The sequence below is a fragment of the Brachyistius frenatus genome, unplaced genomic scaffold, assembly GCF_029030835.1.
Source record: "Brachyistius frenatus isolate BFR_SWC_R1_liver_20210118 unplaced genomic scaffold, ASM2903083v1 Contig_155, whole genome shotgun sequence".
In the NCBI taxonomy this organism is placed as follows: Eukaryota; Metazoa; Chordata; class Actinopteri; family Embiotocidae; genus Brachyistius; species Brachyistius frenatus.
The window spans coordinates 780,171-801,490 of NW_027210754.1; the positions used below are offsets into that span (position 1 = coordinate 780,171).

At 41.3% G+C, this 21,320-nt stretch overlaps 1 protein-coding gene across 6 annotated transcripts in view; it reads right to left on the bottom strand.

Annotated features, from left to right (window-relative positions):
* Positions 1-21,320, bottom strand: part of tenm4 (teneurin transmembrane protein 4) — a 139,166-nt gene that overhangs the window by 4,597 nt on the left and 113,249 nt on the right. For all 6 annotated transcript variants that reach the window (XM_069716343.1, XM_069716342.1, XM_069716340.1 and 3 more), the window contains 6 exons: positions 18,044-18,921; positions 13,704-13,876; positions 10,440-10,675; positions 6,702-6,998; positions 4,037-5,651; positions 1,718-1,860 (listed from right to left, as the gene is read on the bottom strand). In XM_069716343.1, the coding sequence (XP_069572444.1) occupies positions 1,718-1,860; positions 4,037-5,651; positions 6,702-6,998; positions 10,440-10,675; positions 13,704-13,876; positions 18,044-18,921 (3,342 nt within the window). The remainder of the gene's footprint in view (positions 1-1,717; positions 1,861-4,036; positions 5,652-6,701; positions 6,999-10,439; positions 10,676-13,703; positions 13,877-18,043; positions 18,922-21,320) is intronic.

Sequence of the window (21,320 nt, forward strand, 5' to 3'; positions counted from 1 at the left end):
TATATGTCAAGTTATATTTATGCTTCAAAGAACCCTGCACCTAATTGGGCTGGTCTGGCCATTTGCAGCGAGTACCAATGTGGCATTAACCACTTAAATCCAACAGGGACCCAGGTACGAATATCATACCTCAGCTCCTACACCTGACTAAAGACTAATTATTTCAATCTTTCTGTACATGTCATTTACAGTAGATACTCCAAAGGTATGCTGTAGGCAACACTCTCACACAAACCTGAATAAATTCTCCCAATCTAGGCTAACCTTGCTATATAAAGCTTCAATTACAGGATTTTTTTCAGAGATAATAAGGTCTGCCATGGGTATTCGTAGATGAAATATTTCCTTTCAATTATATTGTTACTCAAATGGACCTACTTCTATTTCGTGTTTGTGAGTGAAGCAAACATAGACAAACTGAATATAGCCTCATATCTGACTTATTTAATTCGAGCACAATGGAAGTCCTTTTTATCAAGAGTGCTTCCATATAACTGTAAACATCTGGCTTGATATCTTGGCTTGCAGCAGTTGGGTTACCCTCCCTAAAATTATGACATACCTTTTAAAACTTAAATCTGATCCATCATGGAGAGAGTGATTTCCTTTGCAAATAAACTTCAGTTTGTCAGAATTGCAAGTGTCTGAAAGAGAGCGCTGCATTTATCCTCTATGATCTACATCACTATTCCATCAGATCTACTCTCAAATATAAAAAAATGGAAATAAGGGGGATGTCTTGTAGATATTGCCTAAATTGCAACTCCTATGCAGATTTGCTTCCTGTGGTGAGTACAGAGATTTCCCTGCGTGGATCAGGCTTTGGCAGTAACCCTCCCACAGCGGGCTGTGCAAGATGAGGATAGAACCGGGATTTCTTACGGTGTTACACTACACACATTTAACCCGCACACTTACAATGTGGATTCATAAGTATTTCTCAAGAGTCATCGCATAGAAATCGGTCATGAAATTCAGAATTGAGTGAGGAAACAAAATGGGAAACATTAAGTGTATAGTTATAACAGTTCATAGTGTCGAATTTTTTTACATCACTGCTTTGTCTGTTTATTATGCTGGCCTGGTGTGTGTGTGTTGTTAATGCTTGGCTGGTCAGATCAGAGGTCACAGATTTAGATAACCTTGTATTGTATCATCCCAGTAGCTTTTAGGCTTACAAATAGATGAGAACACATTTTTAGAAAAAATATAAAAATAATAAATAGCCACTGTGTTAAGGTAACAGCCAGAGTGTCATGCGACATGAATCTGCTCTCTTGATGGCCAGCATTCACTCGTCTAGCTGTAACCGAACCCAAGAAAACAACTGTGGCCTCTTCAATAATTCAGGTGGGTTGGGGGTAACTTAAAAGGGCTGATAAAAGCGAGAATCAGAGCATGTCTACTACCTCCCAGACCTTGGCTAACAGTGTAAAACTGAGATGAAATCAATGACCAGTGGTTGAGGGAATGGAGAGGGAATTTCCCTAATGGCAGGACAATTACAAGAGCTGTTTAGCCTGACCCCATTCCCCAAGATGAGGAATAGGGGCAGAGACCTTGCTCACTGGGCCATGTTTTGGCCTGATAGCTGGCAGCTCCTTTGGGAGTCTGGCTACACAGAGCATGCCTACTTGCTAATGATGTTAGAAAGGAGAGGGGCAGAAGTAGATGATTTGTGGCGAGATGAAAAGTGGAATAGGGGGAGAGTGACTACCTTGGTGCTATCCCACTCCTGTGTCTTGACCTGGGTGCGGACCAGCTCGTAGGATGGCTCCATGGTCTCTGTGTTTGGTTTACGATAGCCAGGGATAACGTTGTAAAGTTGAAAGCCAAAGGTCACCAACCAGCTGTTCACATCTGCAGGAGAGAGGTCGAAACAGTGATGTACATATATTTAACCACAAAGAACACTGAGAGTCAATTTGTTAAATGTGAACAGTTGACATTCATCGGTCAAGTGGCAGTCTCCTTGAAATAGTCCTCAGTCTAGTCTGAGCACTTCATTTGTTTATAAAAGTGGACAAGATATGCTAAACACTTGAGATGCTGATGGTGATTCATGTCCACTCCTGCAGGTGCCACACTAATGACACTCAGCTGGCTCCCAGAAATGCCAAGTGACATCTGAGAGCGTCTGCTGTGCTGATAATTATTTACGATAATTTCATGTCATATCAAAGCAGCCCAGACTTGGACACGAGATATTTTGGAGACTCAGCGGGTACTTCTGCAATCATTTTTTTTCTAATGAGATGCTAAAAGAGAGGAAACTCACGTGTCTGAGATTCACATCCGTGCAATCAAGATAATGTGGTTAGTCTAATAGCAGCCACCAAAACTTTGGTTATAGGTGCTGCTGCCAGCCCCTGTAATAAGTTATAATTAATTCTGAATCGTACAGAGAAGGCTACAGCCATGACTGGAAGCAAAGCCTGTTAAATCTGAGCATTTGTTTCTCGTGAGTTTCAATGTGTTTAATGTAGACAGCACAATCACCGCTGTGACACTTGGGGGGCAAGTTGGGTGCAGATTGGCACTGCCACATTGTGGCACCTGACAAAGCTTTTTTTTTATAAATAAGAATTTGTTTGAGGACAATGAAAGGACCCTGATAATTTAGTGAATGGAATGTAAATGTCAGCGCCATCAATCACAATTGAGACAGACCGACTACAGTATATCTATCTCAGAGTCTGCTTAGCATTCGAATGCCAGTCAGCTCCTTATGCTGGACGGTGAAGCTGAACGCCTTTTGGTTTGGCAGGCAGTTGAATGGCTTTGTTGAACAGAAAGAAGTGGAAGGATAGAGTCGACCCTGAACAAAAAGTGCCTCTTTTCCTTTTCAGTAATGTCTACGGGTTAATGAATAAACCATAAAAGGTAAAAAAAAATAATATTATTCCACAGCCAATTTAAGCATTATTGAGTAAATATAAGTCGATGATTTAATCTACAGAGTATTCACAGAGTATCCTTTACAATGCTGTTTTCCTTCCAGCTAAAAAGGTTGATACAACCAGCCCAGGCTGTGGTTTCTATGGATCCATTGTGCTCTGCTTCGCCACTGGGGTGCTCACACTGCCATTTTCCTCCTCCCTTCCACAAAGTGCACAGAATATTTCTGCGAAGGGACCTGAGTGTTCAACAACAGAGAGGGCTTTGCCGTCGAGCATTGTTCCCTTTGAGCGTTACCCAAAACGATAGCCAGCGGGCACATGCACGAGCAGAGATGCATGCACGTATGCACACACACACACACGCAAACACACACATACACCTCAGTGTCCCAGTGAGGAAGCTCTTAAAAACCTCAGAAGCACACGGCTTTTAAATTGTATTTTGGCAGGGACTGTTCCTCCAAGAGTGGCTTGTTGTTTTGAATAAAAACACACAAATGTGACAGAAAAAGCTGAAATAACTGTTGTTTACTGCAAAGAATAGCAGTTTGACATTTGAACGAGGTTCAGAGCCTCCTTGATTACTTTAGTGTGACTCACTTTACTCAGTCAAATTGCCATTTTTATTTAAGTACTTGTAAAAATCTTTTTGAATCTTTCTTACTTTTATTTACAGTTGTTAAGAGTTATATTTTACACTTGATTTTGTACATCAAATTCTCCAAAGGCACTCTGCATTCACATGTTTTTTTTTTTTTAGATTTTGTGTGATTTACCTGTTCCCATATGAGATGTTTAATGTTTTAATGTTTAGTATAACATTTTCCTCAATAGTTGGTTGAGAAACTTGCTTCTGTAAAATGCAGACTTAAAATGTGGCCTTGACAAGATTACAGCTTGATACTTGGCCGAAGATGGCAGCTGTGGTTTTAGAAGACCATAAATGTTCTGATAATTTGTAACTCTTTAATAATTGTTTTGCCATGACTCTCATCTATCACTGAAATCCACTGTAACTGCGTTGACGCCAAGCTGCTGCCTAGTCTGGAGGATGGTTAGATGGATTTATGTTTCCTTTTCTTTTGAAAATGAATCATCTCATCTCTGAAAAACATGGGTCAGTTGAGAGATCTCACCTGTCATGTAGCACTTTATCTCCTCGTTATGGCTGAGAGGATTGTTATTCTTGAACATGTACAAGTTGAATGGCACAATGTGGTTGCTGTTGAGACGTTTCCAGATCTCATGGTCAGGTGTTGTCCAACGGCCAGCGAGGACATCATAATCCCGTCTGCCCATGTGGACCAGTCTACTGAGAGGCTCATACAGGCCGCCTTGGTAGCCTATTATGAGCTGCAGGCTGGGGTTGGTGTCAAGGTAAACCTCTCCGAAGGCTGTGTGGAGTACCTGCTTGATCATGAGACCTGAGCCACTGAACACAGCCAGAGGGGTGCCTATGTTATCACAGGCCACATAAAACTCATCCCCACTGCTTAACTCCATGGCAAACAGGTGACCCTGGAGGTCATAATACAGTGACGTGATCTCAGAGCTGGAGTGATTGTACATGTGGGTGACCCGCGTAGGGCTGGATAAGTCGGCATAGAAGAACTGCAGGTGGTGGCCGGTGCTGCTTCTGCTGGACACCCTCCTGCCCAGGCCGTCGTACCGGTACCTGATGCTCCAACCGCTCACTTTGTTGTACACTTTAATCAGCAGGCTGGCTGAGTTATACTCAAAGTAGTCGTTCCCTCGCTGCTTAAGGAAACCATCCTCATCCATCCTGTACTGGACGTCTCCCAAGCGAGTGATACGGTCTCTGATGTCGTAGCGTAGTGGTGTCAGACGTGCGCTGTTTCCAGGGCTGAGGAGGTGCAAGTTGCCGTTTAGGTCATAGCTGTACCTCCACAGAGGCTTGTCATTGATGGAAACCACCTGGAGTTGACCATCAGCATCGTACTCGTATGTGTAGCGAGTGGTGTTGGCATAAGGCCCAACTTTTAGCTCCTTGGCCACCACCCGCCCCATATTGTCATACTGCACCATCATCCAGTACATGAGTGAACGAAAGATCTCGTACTGGACCTCCTTCACTCGGCCGTAAGCATCAAAGTGTTTGGTGTGGGTCATCACTGCTGTGGTTATAATTTGATTTATGTCATAATATATCACTCCAAATTTGCCAAACTGCTCTGTTTTGCCGGACACATCGTCATAGCGATATAGGTCGATTGGCAGGGGTGTTTCATTAATGACGGCCTGCATGCTTGTGACACGGAAACTGTTGTCATAGACATAGTCAAATCTGGCATTGACCATGCCCTCTTCACTGAATCTGAAAATCTGCCTGTCAATCAGTGGGCCGATCTGGCGGTAGCGGATGGTGCAGGTGAAGCCCTCGCTTTGCAGGTTGACAGTCTTCAGCATGCCTGCCACTTCATCGTAGGAGAAACCGATGCGTGTGGTATCATAGAGAATCTCCAGCAGCTTGGCAAGCTTTCCGTATTTGTAGATGACCCTGCGGCCTGTGCCCAGGTAGGTGGTCTGCAGCAACTGGTCGTCCTCACTGTAGTCCTGAAGCACTGAAGCGTTACCTTCAGGGGGCCAGTAGGTGTTTCTGTAGTAGCCAATGGAGCGGGAGGTCTCCAGGGTCTGCCGTGCTACATTTGGCATGGTCACAGAGGAGAGTCGATCATTCTTGTCAAATTCAAAGATATACTGCCTCTGGCTGTAAAGCAGCAGTACCATGGACTGTAAAAAGGACAGGAAACAGAGCACTCGTTATGTAATTGCAATACAGTGTAAAACTGATTATATTTAAAACTCTCACCTTGAAGACAACAGACAGAATTTGATGTATTTGCTGTTAAATAAAACTTTGGTCTCATAAAATAAGAGAAGATAAAAATGAAAATAGACTAATTTGAAAAATAGCTATTACTTAAACATAAGTAATAGCTATTTTTCAAATCAGTCTAAGTTCTTACAATTAGTTTTTAAAATATTAAAATATCTTAATTTATATGAAATATATAAAATAAAATAAAAGATGCAGATATAATTCAAAGTAATCTATACATCTATAGTTTATGTTAATATTGTTTATAGTCAGTAAGTGTAGTGTACAATACACTGAGATGGTAAACCACAAAAGGAAATGCAAAATGTCAAATGCATGCAGGCGTATCTAAGTCAGTCAAAATCTAAATTCCATCATGAAAGTTGAGATATTCCTCTGACATTAAGATTTCCTTAAAAACAAACAAGCTGCTTCTTGTTCTTTCTTTATGTTTTTTTTTTTTATTATTTTTTTTTTAATTTTTTTTTTTTATCCAAACAGTATGAACAACCTGATTTATCACAACTCAGAAAACAGAACATTTTCAATCCATCTAAATTTTAAATCCATCCTTAGGCCGTCACAACATTAAGAGTTTGCAGATCTTCAACCTTTCTAAAACAAACTTCCCTTTAATTAGTGAGAAGGAAGTGACATTTCACTCTTCTTTTCATCAGAGCTATTTCAGGTTGAACTTTGCTGTCAGACTATGGTAACAAAGTTTAATGTCTGCAGTGCACCAGACAATTTTAATTATATTTTGGCTCATATCTATGCTCGAGCCTGATAATTCAGCACAAACACGGCTGGAGTATTTCAAGTAAACTTTTGACTCTAGCCTAAAATATCTCAACACATTTTAAATACGAACACACAGCTACAATTTATCTGTACAACAGTCTTATATCAAGTCTTTATCTTTAAACCACTAAATCATCTTACAGTGCCAAAAAAATCCGTACCTTTTCAAGATAAGTGTAGCTCCAAGATTTACCATCGGCAAATATCTGGGATGTAATTCTGCCGTTCAGGTCGTAAAGCATGCGCACGGACATGGTACCTCTTTGGATACCTGCCACGTGCCCTCCAGGGGAGTAGGTGACATTCACTCCATTCAGACGACTGCTTGGTGCCCACAGAGTGGGTCGACCAGCGTGGTCGTAGTGGATCCGAAGTGTGAACTTCCTGTGGTCATCATAGACCTTTTCTGTTCTGGTGATTCGGTCAAAGTCCAAAGATAGCAAGTTCCTGTTATGAACCTATAAAAGAAGAAACAGGCCGTTAGAAACATTTAATTTGACCACAGGAACTTCATTGAGTGGGACCAGACATGTTTGGAGGTTTGAAATGATAGAGAGGAATTGGTGCACTGCTCTTCTGAGGTGGAGCCTTACGAGGACACCTTTAATCACAAAGTGATTATGTTTTACTTTTCTTTTCAGAGCTTTTAATTACAACAGTGCAGCTCTATCGCAGTACTGCAGGAGCCATTGAAGTAATGACATTGTAAGAATTACCACATTTCTTTGTTTCTGTAAAAATGTAACAGTCTTCGTGGGACTATGCCTATTCATGCAAGAAACATTAGTCACATTGATCATTAAATTAATTTTGAATGCTTACTGAGGAGAATTACTGGGCGCAGATTAATAATTTTATTTAGCCATTTCTGTAAATTGGAAAAGAAGGGGGGGGGAAAGCATTTCTTCTCCTCTGTGACTCAGAACATTGTTCAAGTGACACACAGCTCTTTTGAATTCATGAGCCTAAAAATAGGTATCGTTGGCCTCACTGTAGTCAGAACACTGCTCTGTAGAGTGTAGGCTTCAGGAGGCAGCTCTTGTGCAATAGCCAAAAACATCAACCTAAATAGTCCTACTATAAAGTCAGCAGCCTCTGTAAGCAGAAGCCACAGAAACAAATTGAAATGAAATTGAGAGGAGACAAGAGCTTAGATTGCAGGTCAGAGCGAATCTCCATAAAAAACATTACTTTAAAACACCATCTGGTGAATTTTTGGAAAATTAAGCCCTTTGATTCTGTATTAATATCATGATTTTTTAATATTAATATTTTTCTTCAGGTGTGCAATTATATGGCTTAGCAAAATGCTTGGCAAGACATAAAAACATATTCAAGTGGTTCAGAAAGCCGCTTCGGGCTACTTTCCAGAAACATGCCACAGAGCAGGTCGCGCAGGGCTTGCTGAAAAACCTCCCTTTTTTTAATCTCGCATTTAGAGAACCATGCTTTGGTCTCTCATCTGTGAAGGGACAATTACACCAGAAGCAATTAATGACACTGATACCTAATCGAGAGGATTACCTCACACTAAAACCAACAGAATAACGAGGAGCACCAATTCATGAACATTTGGAGTAGCACAGGCAATTTGCACTCCAAGACGAAGAGGGGTGGGGATCCTTCAAATGATTTAGAAATAAGAACAGAGTGATCCACATTAGTTAGCTTTTCTTCCCCTTTCAAATACGGTCATAAAAAGTGTCAGCCTTCACTGAAATTACGACACCTTTTAGACAATTCTTAGAGAGAAGTTAGGGGTATTAAAGACTAAGACTGTCTTCAGTGTTTCAGACTCTTTCATAGACTGTCTGTTGAGAAAAACTCCTCATGCCAAAATAGTTTCCCAAAGACTTTCCTGCAGAAGGAAAACTGTCCTATCGTAGCGATCCCAACATCCCATGAGATTGGAAACTCACCCAAGGGGAATTATTTCAAATTGGACATCACCTTGGAAATTTCTCAAAGATAGTGAGCGTGCAGAAACAGAAGAGAAATCATTGGGTACACCACCCTAATAATGTTACATTTGTTTTCAACATAAAACATTACAGCGACATCTGATCTCGCAATCAATATCAAAGATTTTTGTGTCAAATGACAATCTCAATCTGTCATTATACAAGTGAAAATGCCTATCATCAGTTCTCATGATTAATTCAATTCAGTGACTGTTTTCTTCGAGAACACCACTTACATTTATTCTCAGTGCAATCAAAGAAAACACATTCTATCTTTTGTATTTGTTCACAACTCGTTTCTTTTTTGAACAAACTGCTGGACAAGCCACTGCGATGATATTAAACTGCTTCTCGTCCTTTAATTCCACATTGAAGTTGGATAAAGATCCTTCCTATGAGGGAGTGGCAGCTGCAAGACTTCTGTCATTACTGTACATTTACAAACTACTCAAACTAGGAGGAGGTGATTTTGTGTGGGACCATCAACTGCGCAGCACAAATAACACGCAGAGCAGTTCAACAGTGTAACAAATAAAAAACACAGACAGAAACAATCTGTGAAGTCAGAGCCACACAGTTGCCTCTTGTTCTCATGCATCTCTCTGTTCTGCATTGAACCCCCCCGCCCCCCCGCAAAAAGCTTCCTTTGCAATGCCACACACTCACCCAGCCACCCACGTAATATCACTTGACATGTCACTCAAGGTCGCTCAATGATTCAAGCTCTGTTCATCCCCTCTGTTCTTGCCATTAGGCTGCTCCCATTTCCTATCTCACCCCTGGGGCCATTGTCTGTAACATACATTAGACGCTTTCACTTCCAAAGGGATGACAAGGCCATTAAATGAACAGCCAATGACAGACAAAGTGGCATCTCCCCATTAGCTGTGTTGCCTCCCAGAGAATTTGGAAGACAACTTCACCAAACTGGTTATTTGCTTAAATGAAGCAAGGAAAACAATACAAGTCAATCAATCAGGACACATTTTTATTTGTGCTCTGTGTGTTAATAGTTATGTCCAGTGGCACATTCTAGTTGTTTATTACGTTCCCCCCCCCCCCCCCCCCCCCCCCCCCCCCCCCCCCCCCCCCCCCCCCCCCCCCCCCCCCCCCCCCCCCCCCCCCCCCCCCCCCCCCCCCCCCCCCCCCCCCCCCCCCCCCCCCCCCCCCCCCCCCCCCCCCCCCCCCCCCCCCCACACACACACACATGAAAAGGGACCTGTTGATATTCTGTGTGCAACTGTGTCAGGCTATTTATCCAGTCACTCTGTGAATTTGGATTTGAACCAAAAAAGGTTTTATTTTTTATTTTAGAGATTATACTTATTAAAACAGTGAGTCACATGTATTTAGTTACATTCGGACCATTCGTGATAAGCTGCACTGATGTGGGTGTGCTGCTTCAGGTATGGCTGAGAGGATCCAATATGATCCAGAAAGTCAAGTCTGAATAAAACGTCCATCCGGCTGAAGGCCTATCACAAACCAAAACACTGACTTATAGTTATGAGGCACTGTTTTTGAAATTTCCAATGTTAAAAGCGGGAACTTCATTAATTATTTAAACCTTCTGACATGTCATTGTGACCTTATACAACCAACCTAAACACTTTTCTTAACAGCTGTGCAGATTACTCAGTGAAATCATTGAGACCAAAGCAGTTGTGCTCACAATATATCCAGCACCATCAGATCTCAGTTTGAAATTCTTTCCTTTGGAGAATCTAAACTTTTTTCTAGTGTATGAAGTCAATTATTAGAGAGAGTTTTCAGTGTAACTGCTTGAATGCGATGCACTTTGCAGTAGTGGCATTACTGCAAGAATGGAATTTACCCATTCACTTAAATAAATAAAATGTACGGCATGAGACAGTTGACCTAAAAATGAAAACCCATGTGTAAACCCACGAGTAACTCTTAGCAAGACAGCATCCTCACCCTTAATCTGCGTCCGTACACCGTGACCTGGCCACGAGCCTGCTCCTTCCTCTGTCGCCACTCCACCAGGTTGAGGCCGTTGTCGATAGCCAGGGTTACGTTCCTCTTACTCACTGTGGGGTTGACTGTGCCAGCCAGCAGGTGGGGCTCAGTGTACAGTGATACCTCCATACCGTTGGCCAAAACTAGCCGCAGTGAACCATCCAAACCAATAAAGTAGCTGTTCCGAACTTGATCTGAGTACGTAGAGAAGGCAGAGGAGAAAACGGCCATGATTGGGATCAGAAGGGGAGAAATAATCAGAGCTTCTTACAGCTGATATAAGAGGACTAAATCTAATATTCATTTCAGGGAGACACAAACATAATGACCTAAAATGGCTGCTCAGCAAAAAATAAAGCCTTTAGCAGCAGTATTTAACTGAACGACTGCAATAATGTTGGGTCTGTGACAACAAAGATCAATAGTGAGAGGTTTCACAGGGCCAGAAAAGTAAAGTTTTACAGCTGTTGCAGCAGCCTGGAGGCTATGGGAGGAATGAAAACTATCAACGCTGCTGGCTTGCCTGTGGCCACACAGAAGGGAGGGTGAAATACACATAATGTAGACACGTATATGCGCGCACACGCACGCACACACACACACACACACACACACACACACACACACACACACACACACACACACACACACACACACACACACACACACACACACACACACACACACACACACACACACACATTCATAAGGAGGATAAATCTGAGCTCGTCTGTTACAGTGCCCAGGTGACGACAGCCTGTGTTCCAGCTCCAGACCAGTGACTAAATGTTTCCACTGAGCATATCATATACATGTATCAGAGAATGCCTCCTCCTTGCCTCCTGTCAGCAGACCGACAGAGACCAGAATGAATACCATTCTCAATACGAATGATGGAAAATAAATGGTTTGTTAAACACTACATTAATTAGTTCACGTCACTTAACAGTAAAAAATAAATACAAATTCATCTCAACATACACTGCAATTTCCTTGTGTTGATGTTCAATTGACAGGATGGATGTTCAGTAAACGTTACATGGTAAGATGGAGTTTTGTGTCTTTTTCTCTTGCACAAAGCCTCGCAGAGCGTGGTTGTGCTGTTGTGACTAGACAAATGGGTAGAGGAGGCAGGGCTGACCTTACACTGGCCCTTACCTCACTCCATCATGCAGACACTTGAAGGGTTGACCAAAGACCTCTGGGCCAGACCCGACCAAAAGGAGGCCCCTGAGACCAGATAAAGCTGGAAATACTGCTGAACTGGGGAGTTCACACTCATGCATGCATACAGTTCGGCGGGGGAGGGTGGGGGTTGTGGGCGATCTGCTCAACAGTGTCTGCTTAAAACAAATAATGGAGCAGTATATCTGAACATGATAAGGCTCACCAGTTTTTAGTTATTAACCGAATAACATTTTTGTTGAAGAATAAAAACATGCTGAGTTTGTTAAGATAGTTATATGTATAATGCAGGTATGGTTTGTAATATGAGCTGGTAACTACTCTACATGGAGACTTCATCTTTTTTTTCCTTTACTGCACCTTCCTAGGCTATATTAGAATTTGACAAGTATAAATTTGGTACTTTTATATTTGATATTTTCTAATATTTCATGTTGACTCTACAACTGACTGGAGCTGTAACTGTAAATCTTCCTTGAGTCTCACCTTTGTCGTTTGAATCTTAAAGATATCAGCTTTAAATACCGTAATTGTGTTGAAGGTTGCAGAAAAGAGGACAAAAACACAGCCAGATGAACAGAAAGGATTCTTGAAAGCAGAGCATCCGTGTGTTATGTGATCACCCAGTTGCCAGCTTACAAAGCAGACAATAGTGAATTAATTAACAGCTGAGTTCCTGGCGCCTTGCTTCTCACAGGCAGATGTCTAAGACAAGGTCAGAACATGGAGGTGACCACTCTGTTAAACAGCAGTGAGAAACCAGAGACGGTCATCTTCTGTTTCAGACACAGCTTTGCAGTGAGACAGAAGTCCCAGAGAGAAGAGAAAATAAAATAAATCGAAATCAGAAGTTCCAGGGTGGAATGGGGCGTGGGCGGAGTCGTCTTTTAAAAACTAAAGAAGCTCCAGAAAGATCAAAGCTATCAATCTGCAATTAATGAAGCAATGGGTCAAGCTAAAACAGGATTTGATAAAGCCTTGATGTGTACAAAAAAAAGTTTTTTTGAGCTCTCCTCATGTATCTTGTATGGACCACCAGCATTGTGTTCTATGATGTTGTTTTTCATGACAGAAGATCAATATTTGTTTCATTTTTGGATAAATGGAAGCGACTGTGTCATGTTATTACAGTCAGAAGAGCAACAAATACAACTGTGAGTAGTATTATAATTGGTAAGTCCTGAGACATAAAGTCCTCCAAACCCTAAATGTAGCCGTGAAAGTGGGTTTTAAAAAAAAAAAATTTAACTAAGGTTTTGAGATATCTGCATCTGAAATGTCTGTCTCCACCTCAGTCTAGTAGAATAAAGTCTAATTCTAGTTGTTTGGTCCGAAGCACTGAGAAATTACATTTGGAAAAGTCAACAGCTACGTATCTGTCAAGAAGCCAAGTCCTGTTTTTTCTAGATCATCCACACTCTTCATTACTAACAGTAATTACTAACAGTAATGAAGAGTACTGTCTTCAGGGCAGTACTCTTTAACTGAGCAGGCCCAGTTAAAACTGCGGGTTAGCCCACATGGTGGCAGCCCTCAATACTCTGTGAGGCTGAGCCCAACCAGGCTGAGACAAGAGCTCCCATCCTGAGCAGCTTTAATTCAAAAACGGTCTATCCCAAAGTGACAGTCCACAGACATCTCTGAACTGCTTTTTGTCTCGTCCCTCACCTGACACTAGCTTGCCTTGGGGCTTCCTACAAGGAGCAATTGGCCTCTACAACAGAGCTTCCTGTATCACATTCCCTCCCAATTGTGATTACTTCATATACTGCACAGGCAACCAAGCTGTTCATAAGGCTATAAAGTCTGTGTCTATATACCTTCTACAAGTTGCACATCAAAGCCAATTATAAAAAAAACATGTTTGAAATGTAGTACAGGAGCATCCTCTATGATACTTACTGTACAGTATATAATCCCAGCTTGCATTGATGACGCAAAGTTAAAGCTTTCGGTACTTCCACTGACACAAAATACCTTAAAAAAATAACCTGCTCGACTGATGAGCAACTGTAAAAAAACCAAAAAAACACTCACCCTGCATAAGTGTGTAGAAGGTGCCAGAGGCTGACAGGTTGGTAGTGACAGTGATATCCTCTTTGTTGGAACCCTCTGTCTGGATGTGGACTGAGCTGTCGGCATCTGTACGGTAGCTGCTCACTCGGCCCGTGGGGTACGTGATGTTAGTCAGACGCCCGTAACTGTCATACCTACAAAGAAATACACTGATGTGAACCACAGAAGGCAAAGAGAGGCATGTCATCTGAAAGTGCGTAAAAACAGAAACTATGACAGAATCCTAAACAGTGGAGCAGTTTGACGTTGAGCAATTTACTGAGCCTCGTTGAGTTTTTCGGTAAAGCACAAGGAAGCAATCATAATCATACATGCAGTTTAGGTATGCATAAATGCATGTAGATACATCAATGTAACTAATGAGTTTTTCTGTCATCTCAGATTTGCTGTGATTATGAGCTGCTCTCTGTAAATAAAGTCTTCTAGGAAAAACTGTACCGGTGGCAATTACAGGTAGGGACTGGCAGTATTTTGTAGAGTTCGATATCTCCTCCTTGGCGTCACAAATTGTGGAAGTGTGACAACACAAGCAGTAAACACAGCAGCAAATCTATCAGCGCTGCCACCCAGAAGTAATAAAACTCAAAACTATCAGTGTTAATCATTGGAGCAGAATCAACACACCTTTTAAAAAGGGTACAATATTTGCAGCATGTCTCTATTCATTAAAGTAAGAGTGGGTGGGCCTAGAAGCTTTTCCACCTCTTTCAACAGGATGAGAAAGGGGTATTGATGCAGTATAACTGCTTCTGAATAGGTGAGTGAATTAAAAAATTACAGAATCATGCAAAAGAGAAAAAACAAAACAATTGAAAAGGGAAAACTGTCATGACAAAATGAAAAAGCACACTCATTTTTCCATTTGGAAAACTGCTTCTTAGCTTAAAGGATTAGTGGCATCACCTCATGTCATTATACAGCCTATCAAAGAGGAGCACTGAGGTGCGACTCCTTGGAGAGATGCAACATCTTCCCAAGCACACAAATCAGTCTGTTCATCACATTCAAGGAACATGAGTGGCCAGATTGTTTCATTTTGCTCAGAGTGCACATCAACATTGGAAAATTTTAAATATTTCACATTGCCAGTGTTCCTGAATGGGAGTGTGGAACAATGCATTGCTTAGAATGAAGACTTTTATCTGTGCACTGAATACAGATTGGAAAAACCTCTTCGATGTTACCGCCTGCCATAATAAAGCCTCTAATAAATGAGATGGCGGGTGCTGGTTTACAGATATTTCCTCAGCGCTGCCATCTCAAATATCCAATATGGAAAGGAAGAGTGGGAGAGGAATTATCTCCCAGAGATAAATGTTATCTGATCTCAACTGTACCAGGGACTAGGAATCATAGATGCATTTCAAACTAAGCCTTCCACTTCAGGAAATAGTAAATAGCAGAGTAATTTAAATCTAAGCATTTGATTTCTTTTGATAGCGCTCATATTTTATCAGCAGGACACTCTCCCTGTCTTCATCATGCAATCAACGTTTTTGCAGTGAAAGCACTACAAGTTACATGGTATCTGCACTGTACCACTTTTAATTTCCAACTCATGTCTTCGTGTTCCTGTCACCTCTGCACAAAAGACTGAGTCCACAAGACAGAAATCTCATTCTAGAGCAACCCTACACGGCCCAGCTTGATCCGTGACCCAAACTCTGTCGGTTTCAATTAGGGCCTTAAGCTAGTTCCATTCCTTGAGCTTCACCGCCGAGCTCTAATGGCTCTGGCCTGTTTCAGCTCAGCTGCCTATTAGCTTACTTTCTGTGGACAAGAAGGGCATGCAGGGGCAGGGTGCTCGGCAGAAGGAGAGAACTGGTTTCCCCCTGGTTGGCCACAAGTCCATTCAGATCGCATCACCTCCGCATCACATGCTAGCTCTATGACCTTTCACGCTGAGGCCCAACAATAGGCCGAACACTTCATATCAGCATCAGCTCCAGCATACCTGACCTCAGCACCCTCATACTTTCCGTTTCGCCTGCTGCCTGAGAATTTCAGAGCACATGTGAGTGATAATTTATTGATGTTATGGACTCAACTTCAGAACATTTGCTTGAACCCAGTGGCTAAAGCACATTTGTTACTAAATAGAAATATTATCATCTTGTTAAATGGACAGTAAAGCTATAACTAGGTGTCTTTCCGAATTTAACATGATTTAATAGATTAACAGTTACCCTTAAGCATAGGCACTTATCATTACAACAAAAACATTTGGGGGTCATCAGAGCAGACAAATGAGGTTACAATAGAGAGGCAGTGCGGCAGAAGTCTTTTGTTCTTTAGTCAATCCTTTGTGTTGCTGTTGTTGTGGTTTCTGCATTAATTCAAATACATTTTGATCTATAGACTACGAAGTATAAAAACACATTCATTAACATGGGTGAAATGTTTCGTAGTTCACGGTTTTGGACAGAGATAAATAGAGGTTCAGATGGTAGCAAATTGTTGTTTTGACCCTGAGGTGGTGGAGTGACCTTCAAAGCAAATTATTCAAGAAAAACAAACACTCTTTATTGGGTCTAAATGAAACATGGATGAAATGATTTGCTTGTGGGTAAAAATGAAGTCATTGCTTAATTTAAATGATAAATACAGGAAATGGAATAAATCATTTTCAATACATAATTATATGTTTTGAACATGATCAGCAGTATTTTGTGCTCTGCAAGCATCTATGTTTGAAAAGAGAAATGAAAGGACGATGAGGCCAAATCCTCATCATTTCTTTTTTCTTGTTGTAGTGTTGTGGTAACAATGCATCTTGCATATAGAAATGCATATACTGTAAGAACTACAGGCTTAATCACATTTTTTCAAGTTATGAGTTTCACACAATTTTATGCATATATATATATATATTATTTAAAAAAAAAATCTTTTTAAAGATGAGTTTGTTTAATGAATAGTTACAAGCATTTGAAATGAAAAAGAAACAAAATGAGCTATTGATTTTTTGGGGGCTTTACAAGTTGACAAGTTTTGTTGTATTTGATCATTACACTCAACAGAAATGTGATTATTTTATGTTTGCAAACACTGACTCAATTAGTGTGAAGAACAAACAATCCAATTGTAGAACAATGTGTCATGTTATCTGTATTTCCTTGAAATGAGCTATATGGTTTTATTAAATAATGCATGTAATTCAAACATAACTGAAAATGCTGCTCTTATTTTCTCTCTTCTTAAGGGAGACTTGTGATAAATTCATGAAACCCCAGAACATCCATTGTTTGTGTTAAATGTTTAAAAGGTCCTTTGTGTCACTTGTGCTATATAATCTCTCTCTTTTCTTGTTTCATTTTAAAGAAAGTCAAACATAAAAAATTCAAAATTCCAACCACACACTGAATTTGTTGAGGCCGTAGGCAACTCAGTCTACCATGAGAAAGGCCTATGCTTGGTTGCTTTAGTGCCATTTTCACTGCTTCGTTTTTTCAGTACAACCGTCTCAGATGACAACCAAATCAAACACAGGTGATAAATGTCTGCTCATATTAAACAGAGCGTCTGATTATGTGTCAGAGTTATATTCCTCCAGCGAGGTGTAACAGATGTCTGACCAGCCAATCTGCTTAATCACACTTTTTGGAATGACATCCAGTTAGTACAGTATCCCTCGGTACACTATATTAGCTGGGAGACAGATTGCACCATACAAGTCACAAGAACATGAAATCCTAAGCTCAAATGCTGAAGCGTGTGGGAGTGTTGGCAATTGTTCCCTCACAAAGTGTGTTTCACCACGATCGATTACGACCTCTCGCTATTCTATTATGCTTATATTAACGGCCATCACCGCAGCCGTCCGGGTGAAATTTGCTTGCCAGCAGAAATATGTTGCCCCTGTACCCAAACGACTCCAAACAAGTGATGGTCTGCAGTCTGTCACTGCAAGCAAGGGTGCAGATGAGTAACATATCATCCAGTAATCCTATTTAGAATGACAACAGCAAATAGGATTACACCCATACTTGCACAGGTCTTGTATTGTTGGCGACATACACGTCCAGGCACAAGAAGGTACCTCATATGCCAAAATATTGAATCAGATGACAAAGGGCTCTTTGACTCCATACATTGACTCACTAAAGCATCTTGCCATTTAGTGATAAAATGAATACAGAGCTTTTAGTGAAGATATTCCAGAAATGACTTTGAACAAACTGTACACTAGACTTTAAAGATTTAAAAGATATATTATTTCCTCTTTGCAGCGAAGCAGAAAACAGCTCAACTTGGATCCAAACCTTTGGGTGGATAACGGTGTTGTAAAAATGTTTACTCACTCAAAGAAGGTTGTCCATCCATTTTCATTCGTCTTGGTTGCTAGCAGTCCAGAGCTTCCATGATAGGTCATTAAAGCTAATTCTTGACCCTGGGCAGCAACTGTTTTAAGGGCGTTGTTCGTGCCAATGGTAAACCAGAAGGTCTGTCCGTCCGGGACCATTAGCCACAGAGGCATCCCTGTCGTGTCTCGTCGGAGGATCACCGGGTTTTTATTCTTATCAGTAATACCGCTTATATCTCCTGCTCCCGTGTAGGTCAGATTGTAGAGGTGGTCTCCTGTAGTCAGACTTTGTGTGAAAATATGGCTGCCGTTAGAATCAAACAGATAGAGTTCATCGTTAATGGGAGAGGACACCTCATACATGCTGAGGGGATTCAGGAAGGGCTTGTTTTTGCGCACGTAGCGGATACGAATGTTGCCCAGATCTGCAATATAAAGCTCTCCGTCTGGACACACTGCCAGGGAAGCGGGTGCATTCAGCTTAGCGTCCTTAGCATAGCCTTCATCTCCAGAGTAACAATCACAGTTGGCATCGTTCTTGCAGTCGCAGCCACTTGGTGCCCCGGCGACCAAGGAGATCTCTCCATTGGTGGACACCTGACGTACTCTGTTTATTTTCTTTTCATCTGACTCAGCGATGTACAAAACGCCATTGTGAGACACCGTGAGGGCGTTGGCTGACTCCAGGGTGGCATGGATGGCCACTTTGCTCATGAGGAAATGGTCAATCCCAGGCACTTGGCAGTGCATTGGACGACCCGCTATAATGCGAACTTGATGATTTTCTGAGATCTGAAGTACAACGTTGTTGTCCAGTACATACAGGGAGTTGTCCATGGGACTCACTGCCAGGTCTGTAGGCCACTCAAGACGCACCTAAGAGAAAAAAAAAAACATGACAAAAATATCATCTTCAGGTCACAAAAAAACGGACCGTGCTTTTATTGAGCCGCAGAGTTTTCACTTTATCTGATGGAAACAGTCCCCGAAGGAAAGAATAATTTAAAACCACTAATAAAAAAAAAAAGATAGGCTTCTGTGAGAAGAGAGGTGGACAATCTCATAGGTGAAGCTAGAAGAAGAAACATTTTTGAAACAATGTATCATCTGATAAGGAGGAAAATAACAGCTGGCGTACCTTTAAAAGGGGAAACACAAAAGCATGAGTTTTAAGATCAAAGATAATAACAATAGTGGTGTGGAAGGGCAGCATGAGGAGAGATCATAAAAGCACACTGTAATAGATCATGAGAACTGTGGACACCTAAGGACAAGACTTCTGTGTCCTTCACCGCTACGAAGTCTCTGTTTTCTGGGCTCTGCTTTATTAATTTTGTAATGACAAGAGATTGTGTAAGTACTTGAAAAGAAACAGGAGTACACATACCAAATGAAACCCTAACCCATCCCTGGCCTCCTAAATTATGACTTATTGTTCTGCTAACAATGTATCTAGCTTTTAACAAATCAGAGAGATTGCCTTCATCCAATAAATCGGTCTCTCTCCCACTCATGATCCCAGGGTCATCTCTCAGAAATATAATATGAAGTGTCATATTTACATCGAAGTTCCAACAAAGGAGACTGATTAAAACCCGGAACAAAATACAAAGACAGCTTTAGATTTTAGACAACCTTTTTTTTTAATTTAAGAACTGCCTGAGCAATATTTTTAAAACTTTGTCCTACAACTGGGAAATTGGAAAGAGGGTTACCATGGCTGACTAATTTGTCATAATGACCTAGAAATGTAAAATTAATATATCATGTCGTTTACTAACCTGCTATCGGCACATATTCCTAATTTTCTAATTTAGAAGTTTATGCTAAGACAATCATTCATTTAAAACTGACAAGGGATTCTGTTGAGATGGTTACTTGATGTTTCTGTACTCTTGGCATTGGTCATATTCTTGGATCCCTGCCTTTCTTTACCAGTGGAGCACTTATCCACCTTTGATTGAAAAACAGATTTGAGCATTACTCACAGCTCGCATCCCATGAACCTCCCTATCATCCCCTTCAAAATGAAGGAGGCTTATATAATAGGATATATCTTTTGGCAACAAACAGGAGACTGGCTGTGGATACATGTTGTCTTTCAGTGAGCAGAAAATGCATTTACTGGGTAATGAAGGGGAGACTTTCAATTTCTTAAAACCTATTTCTTGTCAACACTGGTGGTTAAATATTTCATGAGCCAGAGTGTGGAGTGGCTCAGGGGAGCTGCCTGTAAGGAGGTTTTCACGCCACTCTGACTGATGAAGGGATATTTCCTGAGATGCTATCCCATATGCTGTAACCCGATCATACCCTCCCCTTCATACAGTGGGGCAGCTGTCAGTGGTGCCCGCTCAACATAGCTACCACCAGCACAAACAAAACAAAAAATTCAAAAATGTGCTCACAAGCCATGGATTTGCACCACAACACAAAACTATTTTTAAACGCAGTTGAGCATTTATTGGAACTATAATGACATTTTCCATTAGCAATCTCTTCACTCTTTGCTCATACCAGCATGATGCCTGTCTGAAGGAGACTAACATGTCATTATTTGAAGTTCCTCTCAGATTTGAATTGAATGTCACAGCCAGAGTCTTGATAAAGCTTTCTGCTAACAACCTCGAAATACGTTCAAGTGATCTTGTTTTAAGACATGGATTCCCTCTATTTAAGTTTGAGCTCAGCAGGGAATGCGGAGAAGATTTTCAAAACTTAAAACGGAAAGTGGAGCAGATTTCTGAAACAGCAAGGACCTAATGCCTGAACATAAACAATTTAAAAGATACTCAAATGAGGTCAAAGTCATTGACGATGATAAAACGTTCAAAGAAAGGTTACAGACCTGTACATCGAATTAAGAGTGAATTTTGCTGCAGTACGCTCACTGCACAGATGGTATAGCAGGATAACAATGACCTCATCAGATGAGAGAGAGAAATCTGACATTATTTCTCGCCTAAAACAGGTGTGGTACAGCAAACGTAATGACCGTTGTGATGAGCCTTCTCCAGAGAAATTCTAGTTCTAACTGAGGGGTTGGGGAGTGTTTGAAGTAGGAAGCTTTGTGCTCTGGATAAATTTTTAATGGATGCTTTTTACTGTCTGAGTGTCTCTGGCAATGCTTGTGTGATTTGTCATCATTGTGGCGCTGCAGTCTGTCTTGCCTGTCTCCTGGTGGCTTGGCAACTAGGATGATAAGCATGTAGGAGCTAGTGTGTAAGGAGGTAAGGGAGCAGCGAGCAGGGGTCATGAGGGGTGGAGTTCCCCTG